The sequence below is a fragment of the Dromaius novaehollandiae genome, chromosome 2 (assembly GCF_036370855.1).
Source record: "Dromaius novaehollandiae isolate bDroNov1 chromosome 2, bDroNov1.hap1, whole genome shotgun sequence".
Taxonomy (NCBI): Eukaryota; Metazoa; Chordata; class Aves; order Casuariiformes; family Dromaiidae; genus Dromaius; species Dromaius novaehollandiae.
In genome coordinates, this window is record NC_088099.1 from 124,508,434 (window position 1) to 124,521,855 (window position 13,422).

Genomic DNA, 13,422 nt, shown 5'->3' on the forward strand with positions numbered 1-13,422 from the left:
AAAGTAATACTCAACACACTGATATTTCTTATTATTTATTATGGCACTTTAAAGCATATAAACTCCATTTCTAGCCAGTTAAAAAAAATGAGGCTTTAAATTTTAGGCAATATTTCAATAGATTTTGGTTAAAAGTTTTCAGAATGTTATTAGACAGGAAATAAGAATTCTGCTAGGAAACAAAGTGTTCTCAAAATAACACTTCCTTTCAGAAAAGCACTTAAGTGTTTCTTAAGCTAATCATGCCAGTTGGCTCACTAGTATATATATTTTTTTCAGGTAAGACATTTCTGGATTTGAAACATGAAAAAGAAAAGCAAAGCTACCCCTGAAAATGCATTCCTTTGTTTAAATATCGACCAAGCTTCTCTCTTATCTATACCCACCCAATTCTATTTACTTTGTAGCCTGCAAGATAGAAACAACTCCAGAGATGAAATTCTGAGTGGTTTTTCTATTTCAGAGTTTACTACCTTATCAATTAAGGAGGGGAGGGTTGGTCAAAATTCAGTTTGCTATTAACCATTCATTACCATCAGTGAGAAGATACGCGCTATCTTAAACTGAACCCAGCGGGGCCTAAAACTAAACTGAGTTTTTATAAAAGCTCACTTTAAAATTCCACTATAGTAACAACATTTCCACTTCGTATATTTGAAAATTTTATTTAATAGCCTCAATAGATCAGAATAGTTACACAATAGTTACATCACGGCTTTTAAAAAGAATTGCACACAGCTACTCAGTCCATTGAAATACTAGAAAACAGGGAAAAGGAAAAAATGGAGTGTAAAGGAGCTCTGTCCACTGAACTGAGTTGTTTGTAGCAAGTTCCTGTTGAATATGGAGACCTCCATGTCCATGTCCTCATGCTTTCTGGTAGACTCTAACACACTTGACACCGTTCATGTCACATTCCTAGAAGATAACGAAATGAATTCATTAATTTGCATCAATGAAGAATACAAGGAAAGAGGTTGCAGCTAAAAATCTCTTAGAGTTACATGTCAGGCTAACAGCTAGCAGTACTCAAAGAACAGAAAGCAAAGCTGAACTCACCACCACCAATTGTCCATCCACTAGTTTCCGTGTTATTATGGTCTTCTTGCCGTCCCACTCCTGTTCCTGAACCAATGACCCGTCATCTTTTAAGTTGATAAGGGTCTGAAAAAGGAACCAGAACATTAATATTTTACCCATGGCACTTGATGAAGACTGCTTTCTAGCACCTTATTTCAAAGGAAAAATCCCACCCCAGCTCACTTAATAGTAATATTGTCATTGACTTCTACAAAGCCAGAATTTTATCCCCAATTTTTCATTGATCCTGTTCTTACATTATCTCACCGCTTGTTCAGTCACTGCTCTGACACAAGCCTGGATGAAGCAGACCTTTGGCAGCATGCACAATTTCAATTAACAAGAGCAGACGATGTTCTCTATTCATCTCTTTGTACATGGGCTTTGAGCTTTTGTGTCACATTTATCTGATCTTGCAATAACAGATGAATTGCCAGTGTGTGACCAAAAGGAGGGGAATGCTACACAGAAAGCTCTCACACAAGGAGGTGAAAAGAGACATTTGAGGGTTTCCTTGTGTTTAACCTCCTCTGGCATGAATATTCTCCCTACTCGGGGCAGGGAGAAGCTCTTTGCCTTCTAAAACTGGAGATTAGGGGCTGTGATTCACATGTATGCCTTGTGTATAAGTTATCCGACTGCACACTGAAATAGACTCTCTTGTTATGCAAATATGAGGGAATGAGCAGTAAGGTTTATTGTAGGGCTGCCTCTGATTAAACATCAATGGGATTTTTTTCCATTGGCTTCAAATAAAGCGGCATTTGGCCTTAAACATGGATTTAGAAGTCTGTTAGTTTTATTAGCACAATGTTTGTCTTGTGTTATTAGTTTCAGCATTTTCCCGCTTTGCAGATTGCTTAATCCAGAAAAACCAATTGATTTCAATCAGACTTACAGTGGCAGCTGTCCATCAAACAAAGCACTGTTAATATGAGCATCAAAACTGTTCTTAAAAAATATTATTTTTATCTGTGAATCACCCAAAGGATTGGGTTTACTCAGTAGAACACCTAGTATACTGACCTGAGTTTTTCTGCCATCTAACGTATTTTCCTCAAATTTCTCGCCAAGCTTGAAGGTGAACTGTGAAGTTTTGAAGGTGCTTTCTGTTTTTACAGTGATTGTATCTCCGTCCTTAATAATGTAAACATCGGGTTTGGCCATACTTCCCATTTTTCTCATGGCCATACCCACACCTGCAAAGCAAGAGAAACAATATCACAGTCAGTTAAACCCTGATGCTTAGGTCGACATAAGAATTCAGACATCTAATTTCCATTTAATTAGGCACTTAAATATACTTGAGAACTAAAGCTCAAGAGCCACAAAGAAAGAGGATGTTTTTAATTATCCATTGATGGGTAAGGAAAAAAGCTTATTGTTATTGTTATTGTCTTGCTTGGTCAGAGAGCTAAAGTTAAATCTGTTTTGCCCTCTAGAGGACTAGCAGCTCTCTCAAAATTCAGCATGGAATTTTTGCTAACAGAAATAAGCAAGAATCAGGAAAACAAACAAAAGCAACAACAAATATAACATTTTTCCCTTCGACTTTTGAATGTCTAAAAATTCTGCAGACAATTTTTAGCTGATGGATGAATCCACCTGCATATTTATTTCAGCTTTCTGCAGATAATCCCTCCTTAGTTCTGTACAGAATTTCAAATAGGCTGTTTTCAAAATTTCATCTTCTACATCCAGTATGCAAAGTAGGGAATTCTGAATGAGAATATACACACACACACAAGAACCTTGCGAGCAATGACCTTTGCAACATGACTCAAAATTCAGCACAGTAAGAGTATCGTCTTGAGAGAGCAGTCTTCAAAACTCTTCATCAAAAAAGATGCACCCTGCTTCAGCACCTACATGTACTGTTCAAGTGCTTTGCTTGAGTCTCTCTGATCTGATAGCTGAGGATAGATATGAATAAGGAGGTATATGGGCAACAAGCTGGAATCCATCAAACTGGAAAGCGCAGATCTGAACCGAGAACAGATAAGTGATCAAATGGAGCAGAAAGTGCCACCAAGTAAGTGAACATCTGTGCTCTGCAGCTGCTGTAGTTGTAAAACACTGTCACATACAGCTTGGCGCAGCGCTCCCCTGGAGTGTATAGGTTATTCTGGTGAGGGCTGACTCCACAACACGAAGATAACAATTTTCTCAGGGGTGTAAATGAGAAAATAATGTCCGTAACAAAAACCAGTCCTCCTCAATCCAGGTTTTCCAATTGGAAATGAAAATTATCGTCATGGCAACTCCCCCTGCCTTTGCTGGTGTCCACTGCAGAGTATTCAGTGAGTTATTTCATCAGCTACACCTTGGAATCCAACTAAACAGACGAGCTTCGTATTTTTCCCCAAGCTGTGTGTTTTTCCCATATGGCAAATAGTAAAATTCAAAATTCTTCACTCTACCCTTAAATATTCTTATATGCAGACTGAGCAGAATCTGCAGAATCTCATTTACAGTGCATCTCACTAGGATCAAAGGCAGAGATTTGTGTAAGCAGTCAGCAAGGGTGAGATCCACTAAAGGACTGGCTTCTAAAGTGTGACTTGAGGTAAATTCAGTTGCCTAAATTGTAATTGTAAAAAAAAGTGACTTAAAGATTAGGATCTAAAAACAAACAAACAACACTCAGCTGCTGCCTACACATGGGAGGTGCTCAGTGGTTGCAGTGCATAATTTCTACTTTGAAACTGCAGCCTGGGCATGTGCCTCATCCTGGCTCATCAGACATGAGCAGTGTGGCATCACCGCATGGATGAGCTGAGCTGAGCTTTAAGGTCTCACTCATCCTCCACCAAAATATTCTGAAAAGCTCATTCTAGAAGGCATCCTCAGCTCATACCTGATGCATACTGATAGGCCTCTCGCAAAATGCACTTACAGCCACCGCTGTCTGTAGAGTGTAAATGCAGTGATGGCTTTTATATTTCACATGAAGACTGTGAGACCTGAACTCCCTCCTCCTCTCCCTCCAAGGAGATTCAAGGCCACATTTCCCACCTCTTGAGAAGGTAACCTAGCTTTCCAGAGTGACTAAAGTGCAGAAAATAATTCAGGATTCACTGGGCTACACACAGACACTACAAGGTTTCTGTAACCTGTCAGCAGGATGCTCACAGGGAAGGGGGGGTCTGAGCTTTCACAATAGGCTCCTGGTGTTGATTCTGTACTTTTTAAAGCAGCTTAGGGTTACAAAATATGTAGCAAACTGGAAGTGGGGATAACGAGCCAGGACCAACCCCTCTCAGGCAAGGGTGCTGCCCGCAGAAGAATACACATCCTCTTTGGCAGTGCAGCCAGCTCTCGGTCACCTACAGGCAGTTCATCCAGTTCTGATTTATCTCCACCTCCAGTGCGGAGACACCTGAGCTGACTCCCCGGACAACCAGCCCGGGCTCAGCGGCTCTGACGGGCACAGCGCCGTGTCAGCGCGGCTCCCGTGCAGCAGCGGCGCTGGCGCAGAGCCTCCAGAGGAGCCGAGCGCCCGCCGGGGAGCGGGCAGGGCGCCGGGGCGGCGCGCACCCCCCGCGGAAGGCATGCCCCGCTGCGAGGCGCCCCTCGGCAGCCGCCCCGGCGGGGAGCGGTGCCCGCCCCGCGCTGCCGCCCCCGCGCCACCCGGCCGCGCCGCCTCTGCGCGCCCCGCGGAGGCCGCCCGCGCTCCCGGCGCGCTGCGCGGCGCCCCGCAGACCTTGGACAGAGCCTCGGCCGCGGAGCCGCGCGCAGGGCTCCCGCTGCCCCGGGCGCAGCTCAAGCCCACCCCCGGCAGCCCTGGGCGCAGGGCGGCCGCGTGTGCCCCGGCTCCTCACCCAGCTCCTTCATATACTCCTCAAAGCCCTCGCTGGAGATGAGGCACCATTTGCCTAAAAACGCGTCGATGGCCATCGCGGCGGCGGCGGCAGCAGCAGCGGGGCTGGCGTGTCCCTCGGGAGGCGCGGCGGGAGGACGGGCTGCGCCGCGGCCGCGCCGCCTTTATAGCGGGGCCGCCGCCACCAGCCGCCGCCGAGAGCCAATGGGGCGCCCGGCCCCGGCCCCTTCCCCCGGGCGCCCCCGCCCCGGCCCCCGGCAGCCCCCGCCCGGCCCGGCCCCGCGGTGGCGGCGAGAGCGGGCATGCCGCACCGCACCGCACCGCACCGCATCGCGCACACACGCGCGCACACGGACGCGCGCGCACACGCAGGCAGCGGGGCCCCGCGCCCCCCCACGAGCAGCCCCCCAGCCTCCGCGGTGCATCATTTATCGCTACCCTGCCGCAATCTGCGAGCGGAACTGCGGCAGCGACCAGGCAGCGCGTAGGACCGGGCGAGGTCGAGACCTTTACGCAGGTGCTTGCAGGACACGGGAAAAAATCTCGGCCGTCAGCGCTGGGAAAACGCACTTCGCTGCCTTGGTCCCAGTGCACGTTAAACGACAGCGCCCTGATTTCTGCGTCTTATGGGAAAACGCAGCAGTTGCTCTTGATGCAAACTGACACAGCAGTGCCATCGCAAAATACACACAGTTACTGGGCCCTGTGAGGTTCTGGCAAATCTTTTGTCTCATCCTATGCGGTGCGCAGAAAGTCAGCCACTGCTGGATTTTCTGAAAAAGCTACTACTTCTAAATCACAGCAGAATTCCTGATTCCAACGTATCCCAAAGATGACGTTTCCATCATTGGGATTATGCTGGTATCTGCCTCTTTTGGCCATGTAACAGAACAGATGAAACCCAGAGCAACTCTTGATTATGAAGAAAAAAAAAGAAGATATGCCTAGTGCCTAGTGCCTGGATTTTTTCTGATGGAGCAGCAGTGGCCATGAGTCTGGGATAGGGATGTCAAAACTGGACAAAGACAGCAAGATCTCTGTATTGGTTTTAGATTTTTGCAACACCAGAAGGTGACATGAATCTGAATATTCTGGTACACTAAAAGCAAGAAGTATGGCTTTCTCTGTAGACTCTACAGTGATGCAAGTTAGTAAAGCTAAACTAAATCAGTTAAAATTTTCAAAACTTTATAGAAAAGACCAGATCTAGATACACTAAATAATTAGCTCATTTTAAACATATTTTTTAAAATCTTTTGTTTAACTATCCTTCTCTACTGAGCTGCCTTTAATTATCTTCCACATCTCTGACTCTATGTTTTCTTTTAGTATGCAAACAATGCTATAGCATCTTGTCATAAGGTAGCAAGCCACATTGCTTTTTTGTGTCATTAAATAGGTACATTGAAACACAAGACTCAGCTTCCTTCCACTTTTTCTTTTTTTTTGTCTTGCACAAGATATTTGGGAGTAGATGTTAAATTAGGCTGGTGTTTACTACCCAATTCATGTTAGTGGAAACAAAATGCTTTCTCCTCTGACGTTCTTTTCTGGTTGCTTTCAGAAAGGATAAATTAAAAACAATTAGATTAGTGATCAAATAGAACCATTTTTTCAGGAGTTAGGAATCTTCAGTCCTGTAAAATGGGGACATTATCTAGAAATCTTGGCTTTAATCCATCTATGCTAGCAAAGAATTTCTGATCCACATTTCTGCAGTGCTGTCTGCAGATGGCTTACGATATGCAAACAGTATTCAGATATAGGTGCTGATAATGCAACAGATGATGAAAAATCCACTATTTCCATCTAGTGGTGAGACAGTATTTCTGGATCTGAAGTATACAGACTTCTACCTATCTACCTGTGCAGAAGGTTGCTACATTTTTGAATCCTCCTACAAACCTTTTGTTTGAATTTGTTTTCCTTACAATTTTTCAAGTCTAGGCATGTAAGTTGATATAAGATTATCTTTTTTTCAAGAAGAGAGAATCTTATCTCTTTTTTCCTGAAAAGTTGACATCTCTTTCAATTTTTGCAAAAATCTAATGTTTTGCATATTAATCCTGTGATGAAGAGGACTGTCAATGCCGTATCTTGAAAATTCTTTGAAACAGAATATGACACTGAAATCTGTGGTATCCACACATCAGAGAAAGTCTGCTGAATGTGACCAGAGATGTATCCTTCTGGGTAAGATACTTGTAGTCTGTGCTACAAAATATACTGTATTTTTTTACCATGACAATACAGCATATGAATACTGTGTATTGGTCAAATATTTCAAAGATGAGGGAATTCATTTCCATACTTTGGGAGCAAAAATAAAAAGATTAGATGTTCAGAGATGCTTAACCCATGGGGATCTCTCTCTATAAATCCGTATTCCTGCCTGATATGAGGTTGACATCAAGGTCAGGTGTTTCCAAGTGTTGTGTGTGTAGTCTCCTCTCCTCTCTAGATACACCCAGACAGAAGCAGCAAATACCTATATTCATACTGCAATACATTGAATTTGTATGCCATATATTACTGTTTCAGGGCAGACAGCTGAAGTTCTCGGCGAGAAGTTTTGTTTGTCTCCAGATTAGGCTATACATCATCCAACAGAAGCAGAATCAAATTTATGTTGAGAACTGTAAATTTTCCTTTGAAAATTAGTTGCACAGAAAACACGTAGCCACAGTGAGAAGCAACCACCACTTTGGCAGTTTGGGCCTGCCAGAGAGAATATTTTTCCAAGGTAGTCAAGCCCTTGAGTCTCATAGGGGGGAGGATATTACAGTCCTTTATTACCAATTCCAAAGAAGAGGGCCAAGGGAAAAGAGTGCAAAGAGACCTTTGTTCCACTGCTTTGGGCAACTGTGCGTAGCACAGCTATGCTTCATCCGACGGGAGAGTTGGGAAGCTGTGGCCAGCAGTGCTTGAGGTTTCTCTTCACGTAGCCATAGCTTTACCCATTGCATGCAAGCCAAGCCACATTTTGTCTGCTGGAGTTGTAATACCTGCTGCTTGGGCAGGGCAGAGCACCACCTCCTCTTCTGCAACATATCATTGATCAGGTTACATAGGAGGTGTAACTTTTCCCCTAGACCTTTACTCATTAAAATGCCCATATCTGATAGTACCATGCTTTGCCTTATTGTGTAATAGGGAAGATGTCACCTTCCTTCTAGTATACGTATACTATAATGTACTTTCTCTAAGTGCTAGGCTTCTCATAGACGAGATTACCTCTTAGGAAAGCTTTGCGAAATTGCCAGGAAAATTGGACAGCACAGCCCAAATTTTACTCTTCAGCCTACACCTAGTTGTGAAAAAAATGAAAACAGCCTATGAATAATAGTTACTCACGCCCAAGGTACGGATGAGAAAAATTGCATAGGCAGCATAGCTTTGTTTCTGCTTCCTTACTGTACAAGTGTGGTTTTCCCTTCCCCGCCATGTCATCATTGGGCAGACATGATGAAACGTGTTTCACTTGCATATAGTCACGTAGCTGGCACAGGTAAGCTGAGGAGCTCATTATTTGGGCAATACTAGACCAAGGATTACGAAGCAACACATGAACCTACATGTTTTCATTTGTATGTCAATATGCTCAAGATCTTCCAGCGTATGGGCATTTCATTACTTCTGAGTTAAAAGAGCTGGGCATATATTGGGTTTTATCAATGGGCTTTGTGCAATAAATCTGTTTTCAAGTCAAAACAAAGCTGTTTTACTCCCCAGCATGGACTTAATCTCAGGCGTTGAGGTCTAAGCAGACCTTGTGATGGATCTGGACATTGCTGCTTAGGCTGTCAGGGACAGGCTGGCTCTTACTTGTACATGTACAGTGTCCAGCCAGTTGGAGCCCTGATCAGAGCTGATGCCACAAAGTATTACTATAATGCAATTAACACACCGTCAACCTCAGCGTATGTTCTGTACGCGCTTATCAGCATGTTCACAACAAGTTTAAAAGGAAACGCTTACACCAAGGGCAAAATTTACTGCTGCAGCATTGTGACAGCTCACCGGTTGTACCCTGCCCAAAATGACAGGAGGGGAAGCACAAAAACCTGCAGTGAGGAGCTCCAGACTTCACATTTCAGAGGAAAATAACCTGATTTCCATTCCATGCCAGCTCAGTGACATCAGATACAGGAGCCTGCATCTATTTTTGGAAACTTTTAGAAATCCTCTTTATTTAGCAGCAGCATCTACCCTGAATAGTAATCATCCACACATCGGTATGAAAATATTTTTATTTATCTTCAGAATTTGATAATCAGCATAGTCATAAAAATGTTATAGAAGAGATTAGGATGATTACGAATTGTACATAGCTGTAGTCTGAGCATTGAAAAGGCCTTTGATCTGCATGAAGGGAAAACTCATTTGTGGGAGATACCTCCTCATAGAGGAGACTTTCAGAAAGATAGTAATCTGGCACAGCTTTTTAGAAAACTCAAAATATACAAAAACCAGCCCAAAGCTCCATAAATAAAACCAAATAAAAGCAACTTCCTTGTTCTTTCTGTGTGGTCTCAAACAATAAGGACACAAGGGCAAGGCCTGCTCAGTCCCATGAATGGCAAACTGATTTAGAAGAAGTAATGATAAAAGCAGTATTTCTAAAAACAATGAGTAATTAGCTTATGAAATTTAGAATCACAAACTACAGACTTGTTAGCTGGATTTTAGAAGGGGTGTATAAAGTTTTAGCATTAAAAGCATATTTTTAATTGCATATTATAAGTAGAGTTTCATTACTAAGGATATTATTTGCTGACTGCAAAGATACAATCAGGAAAAAGTTTAGGTTATAGTTATAATAATTGCACTACTTTTCACTCTCAGGACATCACCAAGCAGAGCGTCACATATACAGAAATTTGGAGGACAGGGACTGCCACACAAGCTCTACTGAGGAAGTGTCTTCTCTGTGGTCTGGAGATTTGCACCTTCCCTCTGGCATGCGCTCCCAGCCCCACGGTTCGTACTTTCCTTTCGGCACAGCTGCACACCCATCACACCAGCAGCTGTGAAAGACCTCCCCTACACCCCAGTGCATTACACCTTGGCTGTTAATGCAGGAAACAGCAGCTTGAGTCTCCCCCAGCTGAGGAGAGTACTGTATTCAGTGTCACCACAGCCTGGGGGAGTGCCCTAACCCACCTCTCCACCTCTCAGGTGTGAGGTGGGTAACAAATCCCTTCTCTGGCAGCTTTTGAGTGAAAGAGGCTGCAACTGCGGCTCTTTGTGCTGCACAAATGCTGTCATCAAGGCATGTGAGGCACAGTTTGTCTACCAGATTGGATTTCCCAAAGCACTTTGTCCCACGGTGTCAAGGGCTTAGGTAGGAAATAGATGCCCAGGGCGGCACTGCTGAAGTTTAGGCTAACTTTTGCCAAAGTGCACTAGACTCCTTACATCTGCCTATAGCCAGTGACAACACAGAGGCTCTCTAGCGTGTACTTCAAATATTATCTTCCATTTCCGACTCACCTTGAAGAAGGGACTCTCTCTTTCATGGAGCGTAGAAAGAAGCTAGGAAAACCCTTTTGGAAGCTAAAACTAGTCTTTACAACCATCCCAAGCTCACTGCCAACACACCAAGTCTGCCAAGCATGTTAAGTACATGACTAGTGTTCAAAAGACCTCCTTCTAAGAAAATCCTGCACAGAAAAAGAGACTGAAAAAAGGTAATTTAGGAAGTCTGTGTATGAACAGTGTTTGAGATGACAAATTTGCTGTTTGCCCTTTTATAAGCTGGCCACTCTGTTTTACAGTAAGGCAGGTCTTTGACTCCCCATTGTTTCTTTATTTCACCTTGGACTCCAGCTCCAACGAGTGGAAGGAAAGAATTAATGATATATCGTACAACTTTAGTGATCACTTAGAGAGAACTTCGGGGAAAAACCCAACCTAGGCAAAACAGTTTTTCTAGGTTACAAACGGGCTACACAGTTCTTACTTCTGTGAAGATAGAATAGAGAGCTCACATCAAAAATACTTTGCAACCTTCCCAGATAAAGAGATGCGTAAGAACAGAGGGACCAGTGTTAGGACTGTTTTGGTACCTAAGCACAGTATCATGATGAACATCCATAAAAAGGGCTCTGAGTATGTGCGTTGCCTGCACAATGGAAAACTAAACATGCCTTCTGCTTCAGTAATGAACAGAACTGCAGTCAGGACCCTGTCCTGCTACCTGAGCTCTTCTTTCCAAATGGGAAGGGAATCCCAAGAAGTTCTACGATGATTGCTCTTAACCAGACTTCCTGCTACAATATACATGACTGTCACATTCAGTATGAGAACCATATGCTATTTCCATACCTTTACTTAGCTTTTCCATTTTTTTGCTGCTGTCCCATAGTGGTGAAACAGTAAGATATTATTTTTTCCTCTCTGTCATTTTTATTCATAAAAATTCCTATGTACAATAAAGAAAGCAATACCATAGCCATGTCATTCATGACATAGGCAGGATTTCACTCAGAAAACAGAGAGGTTGCATAGTTTGCCAGCTTGCTGAAACTTAAGGTATTGGCTTTGATTTATTTTGCTGTAAATGGAACTGCTTGTAGGAATTTATATAAAAGAAATCATGTCCATGCACTTTGCTTCCCCTTCAACCTGAACATCTTCACTTTGGTATGCTTTAGTGTATGCTAAAAGATCCATAAACTTTGAAGACCTCCTTTGGACAAAACAGAGGAAAGTTTTATTGTTTATGACACATTTGATTTTTTCATGAAGTTACTAAGCTATCTATAAGTTTATTGTATTAAAGGAATGACTACTTTAAAAAATATATATACTTAGGATATTTGTCATTTAGCTATGACTTTTGCATCTGTATATTGCTTAAATCTTTGCTAGCTGTTTTATTTAGGTAAATTTTAAAAATAGCTCTATGATGTACCTATACTTCTTAAACTTTCCAATCTACTATCTTAGTGAGAAGCCAAAGAAATTCCAGGCATCAGCATGAAAAAAAGAACCAAAAACACTATACACTGTAAAGCAAGAAAAGGCAAACATTAACAAAATTTGATTTCTATATATTAATTGCCATATTTCTGGCCCAAAGATTTTTATAGAACATCTAACATAACAAAAATAAGAGCCTTCGGGGAATGAAAGTCATGAAGAAAAAAGGTGGAGGAGTCAAAAGAAATGGAGAAGAAGCAATAAGTGGGTAAATAGAAACCTTCTTTTCCTATGTTAGCAAGTCAGACTTGGCTCATCCAGTAAGGCACAATGCAGATATCGCCTTTGATACGCTATTAACTTCTGTTTGCAACACTGCCAATATATGAGTCCGTTTTAAATCAACTACAGTTTCTAAGCTCACATTAATTCTGCTTTCAAGTACAATTTTTGAAAATTAAAATAACAAGACACAATGAAAACATATGAGCACATGGGAATTTCTTCATCCTCACACCTCTAACATATCCCTGATACAGTCTTAATTTTGTAAAATCTTGAGAGACCAACTCAATGTAAAGATGATTTGTCGTTAAATAAAAGATGATCAGAGAGCAAAGTCACACCTCTAATTGCTTGTGCTGCTGTGGCCCAGCATTTCTCAAAATATAGTGATGCTGGGGAGGAAGCAGAGAGGCAGCAGCAGCCTGCTGGAAGCAAACCTCTTGGCTGCTTGAAGCTACTCAAAGTTCTCAGCAGACCACAGAAAAGGCTCAGAAGAGTGACCCAGGCCTTCCAGCGGGGGAAAGTACGAGTGGACGAGACCAAATATCATCAGGAAGGAAAAAGGCTATTAAGTGAGGAGAAGGGTAAGGGAGGGGAGGTGCAGTTCAGAGAGGAAGGGTTGGTAAGTGAGCTGTCAGTCTCCAAACCATCCAGTGGAGAAGCAAGGATCTTGTATCTAGGGATACTGGCTGCACATTTTGTTGATGAGGTGGGCAGTAAGACAGCAATTCTCAAATTATTCTGGGGGTGTATGTGTGTATGGGGAGGGTACACAAGCTTCATTACATCATATTAACTTATTGGTCATTGAAAATTCATACAGTATAGCTGAGGAATTAAGAAGAGCCAACAAAAATTAATGCAATCTTCCATATCCAACAGTGCAAATACTTGTGCACAGTTTTCTGAAATGAGTAGATGATGCCTTTTGCATATTGACAAATCATAATATCTATTAGACTGCATCGCTTCTGAAAGAATTGAAAGAATTAAAGCATCTTCCACTCCTCAAGTGGAGTTTGCACAGCATACTGCATTGCACCCAGTTTTTCCCACAATACATATCATGAAATTGCCCAAATTGAGATGAGGAACGGTATTTGCACTGGCATGTATGAACCAGCTAGTAGGTAAAATTCCCTGTGGAAATGTTCAGAAACATTGCTGTTCCTGCTGAAATCTTTCTTAAAGACATTGTCATCTTTTTCTAAAAATAACATTGCAGATATTTAAAAAAAAAGAAGTTCCCTGACCATCTATTGATATCTGAATAGCACTTTCCTCTCCTTTAGAACTATCTTCCTTACACATTG

General features: G+C 42.5%; 1 protein-coding gene across 1 annotated transcript; it reads right to left on the reverse strand.

Moving 5' to 3' along the window:
- Positions 1 to 649: 649 nt before the first annotated feature.
- On the reverse strand, positions 650 to 5,037 carry FABP5 (fatty acid binding protein 5). Its single transcript, XM_026100687.2, has 4 exons — positions 4,902 to 5,037; positions 2,107 to 2,279; positions 1,060 to 1,164; positions 650 to 918 (listed from the first exon to the last, which is right to left on the reverse strand). The coding sequence occupies exons 1-4, from the start codon at positions 4,975 to 4,977 to the stop codon at positions 868 to 870; spliced, it is 405 nt and encodes a 134-aa protein (XP_025956472.1). The 5' UTR covers positions 4,978 to 5,037; the 3' UTR covers positions 650 to 867.
- Between the last annotated feature and the right edge of the window lie 8,385 nt (positions 5,038 to 13,422).

Bases quoted from the DNA above. Each gene is read 5' to 3' on its own strand.
- FABP5 (XM_026100687.2), bottom strand. From the start codon at position 4,977: ATGGCCATCGACGCGTTTTTAGGCAAATGGTGCCTCATCTCCAGCGAG. The intron at 1,165-2,106 runs GTCAGTATACTA...TTCCTTTTTCAG, and splicing joins TAGATGGCAGAAAAACTCAG to ACCCTTATCAACTTAAAAGA. The intron at 919-1,059 runs GTGAGTTCAGCT...GTTATCTTCTAG, and splicing joins TGGATGGACAATTGGTGGTG to GAATGTGACATGAACGGTGT.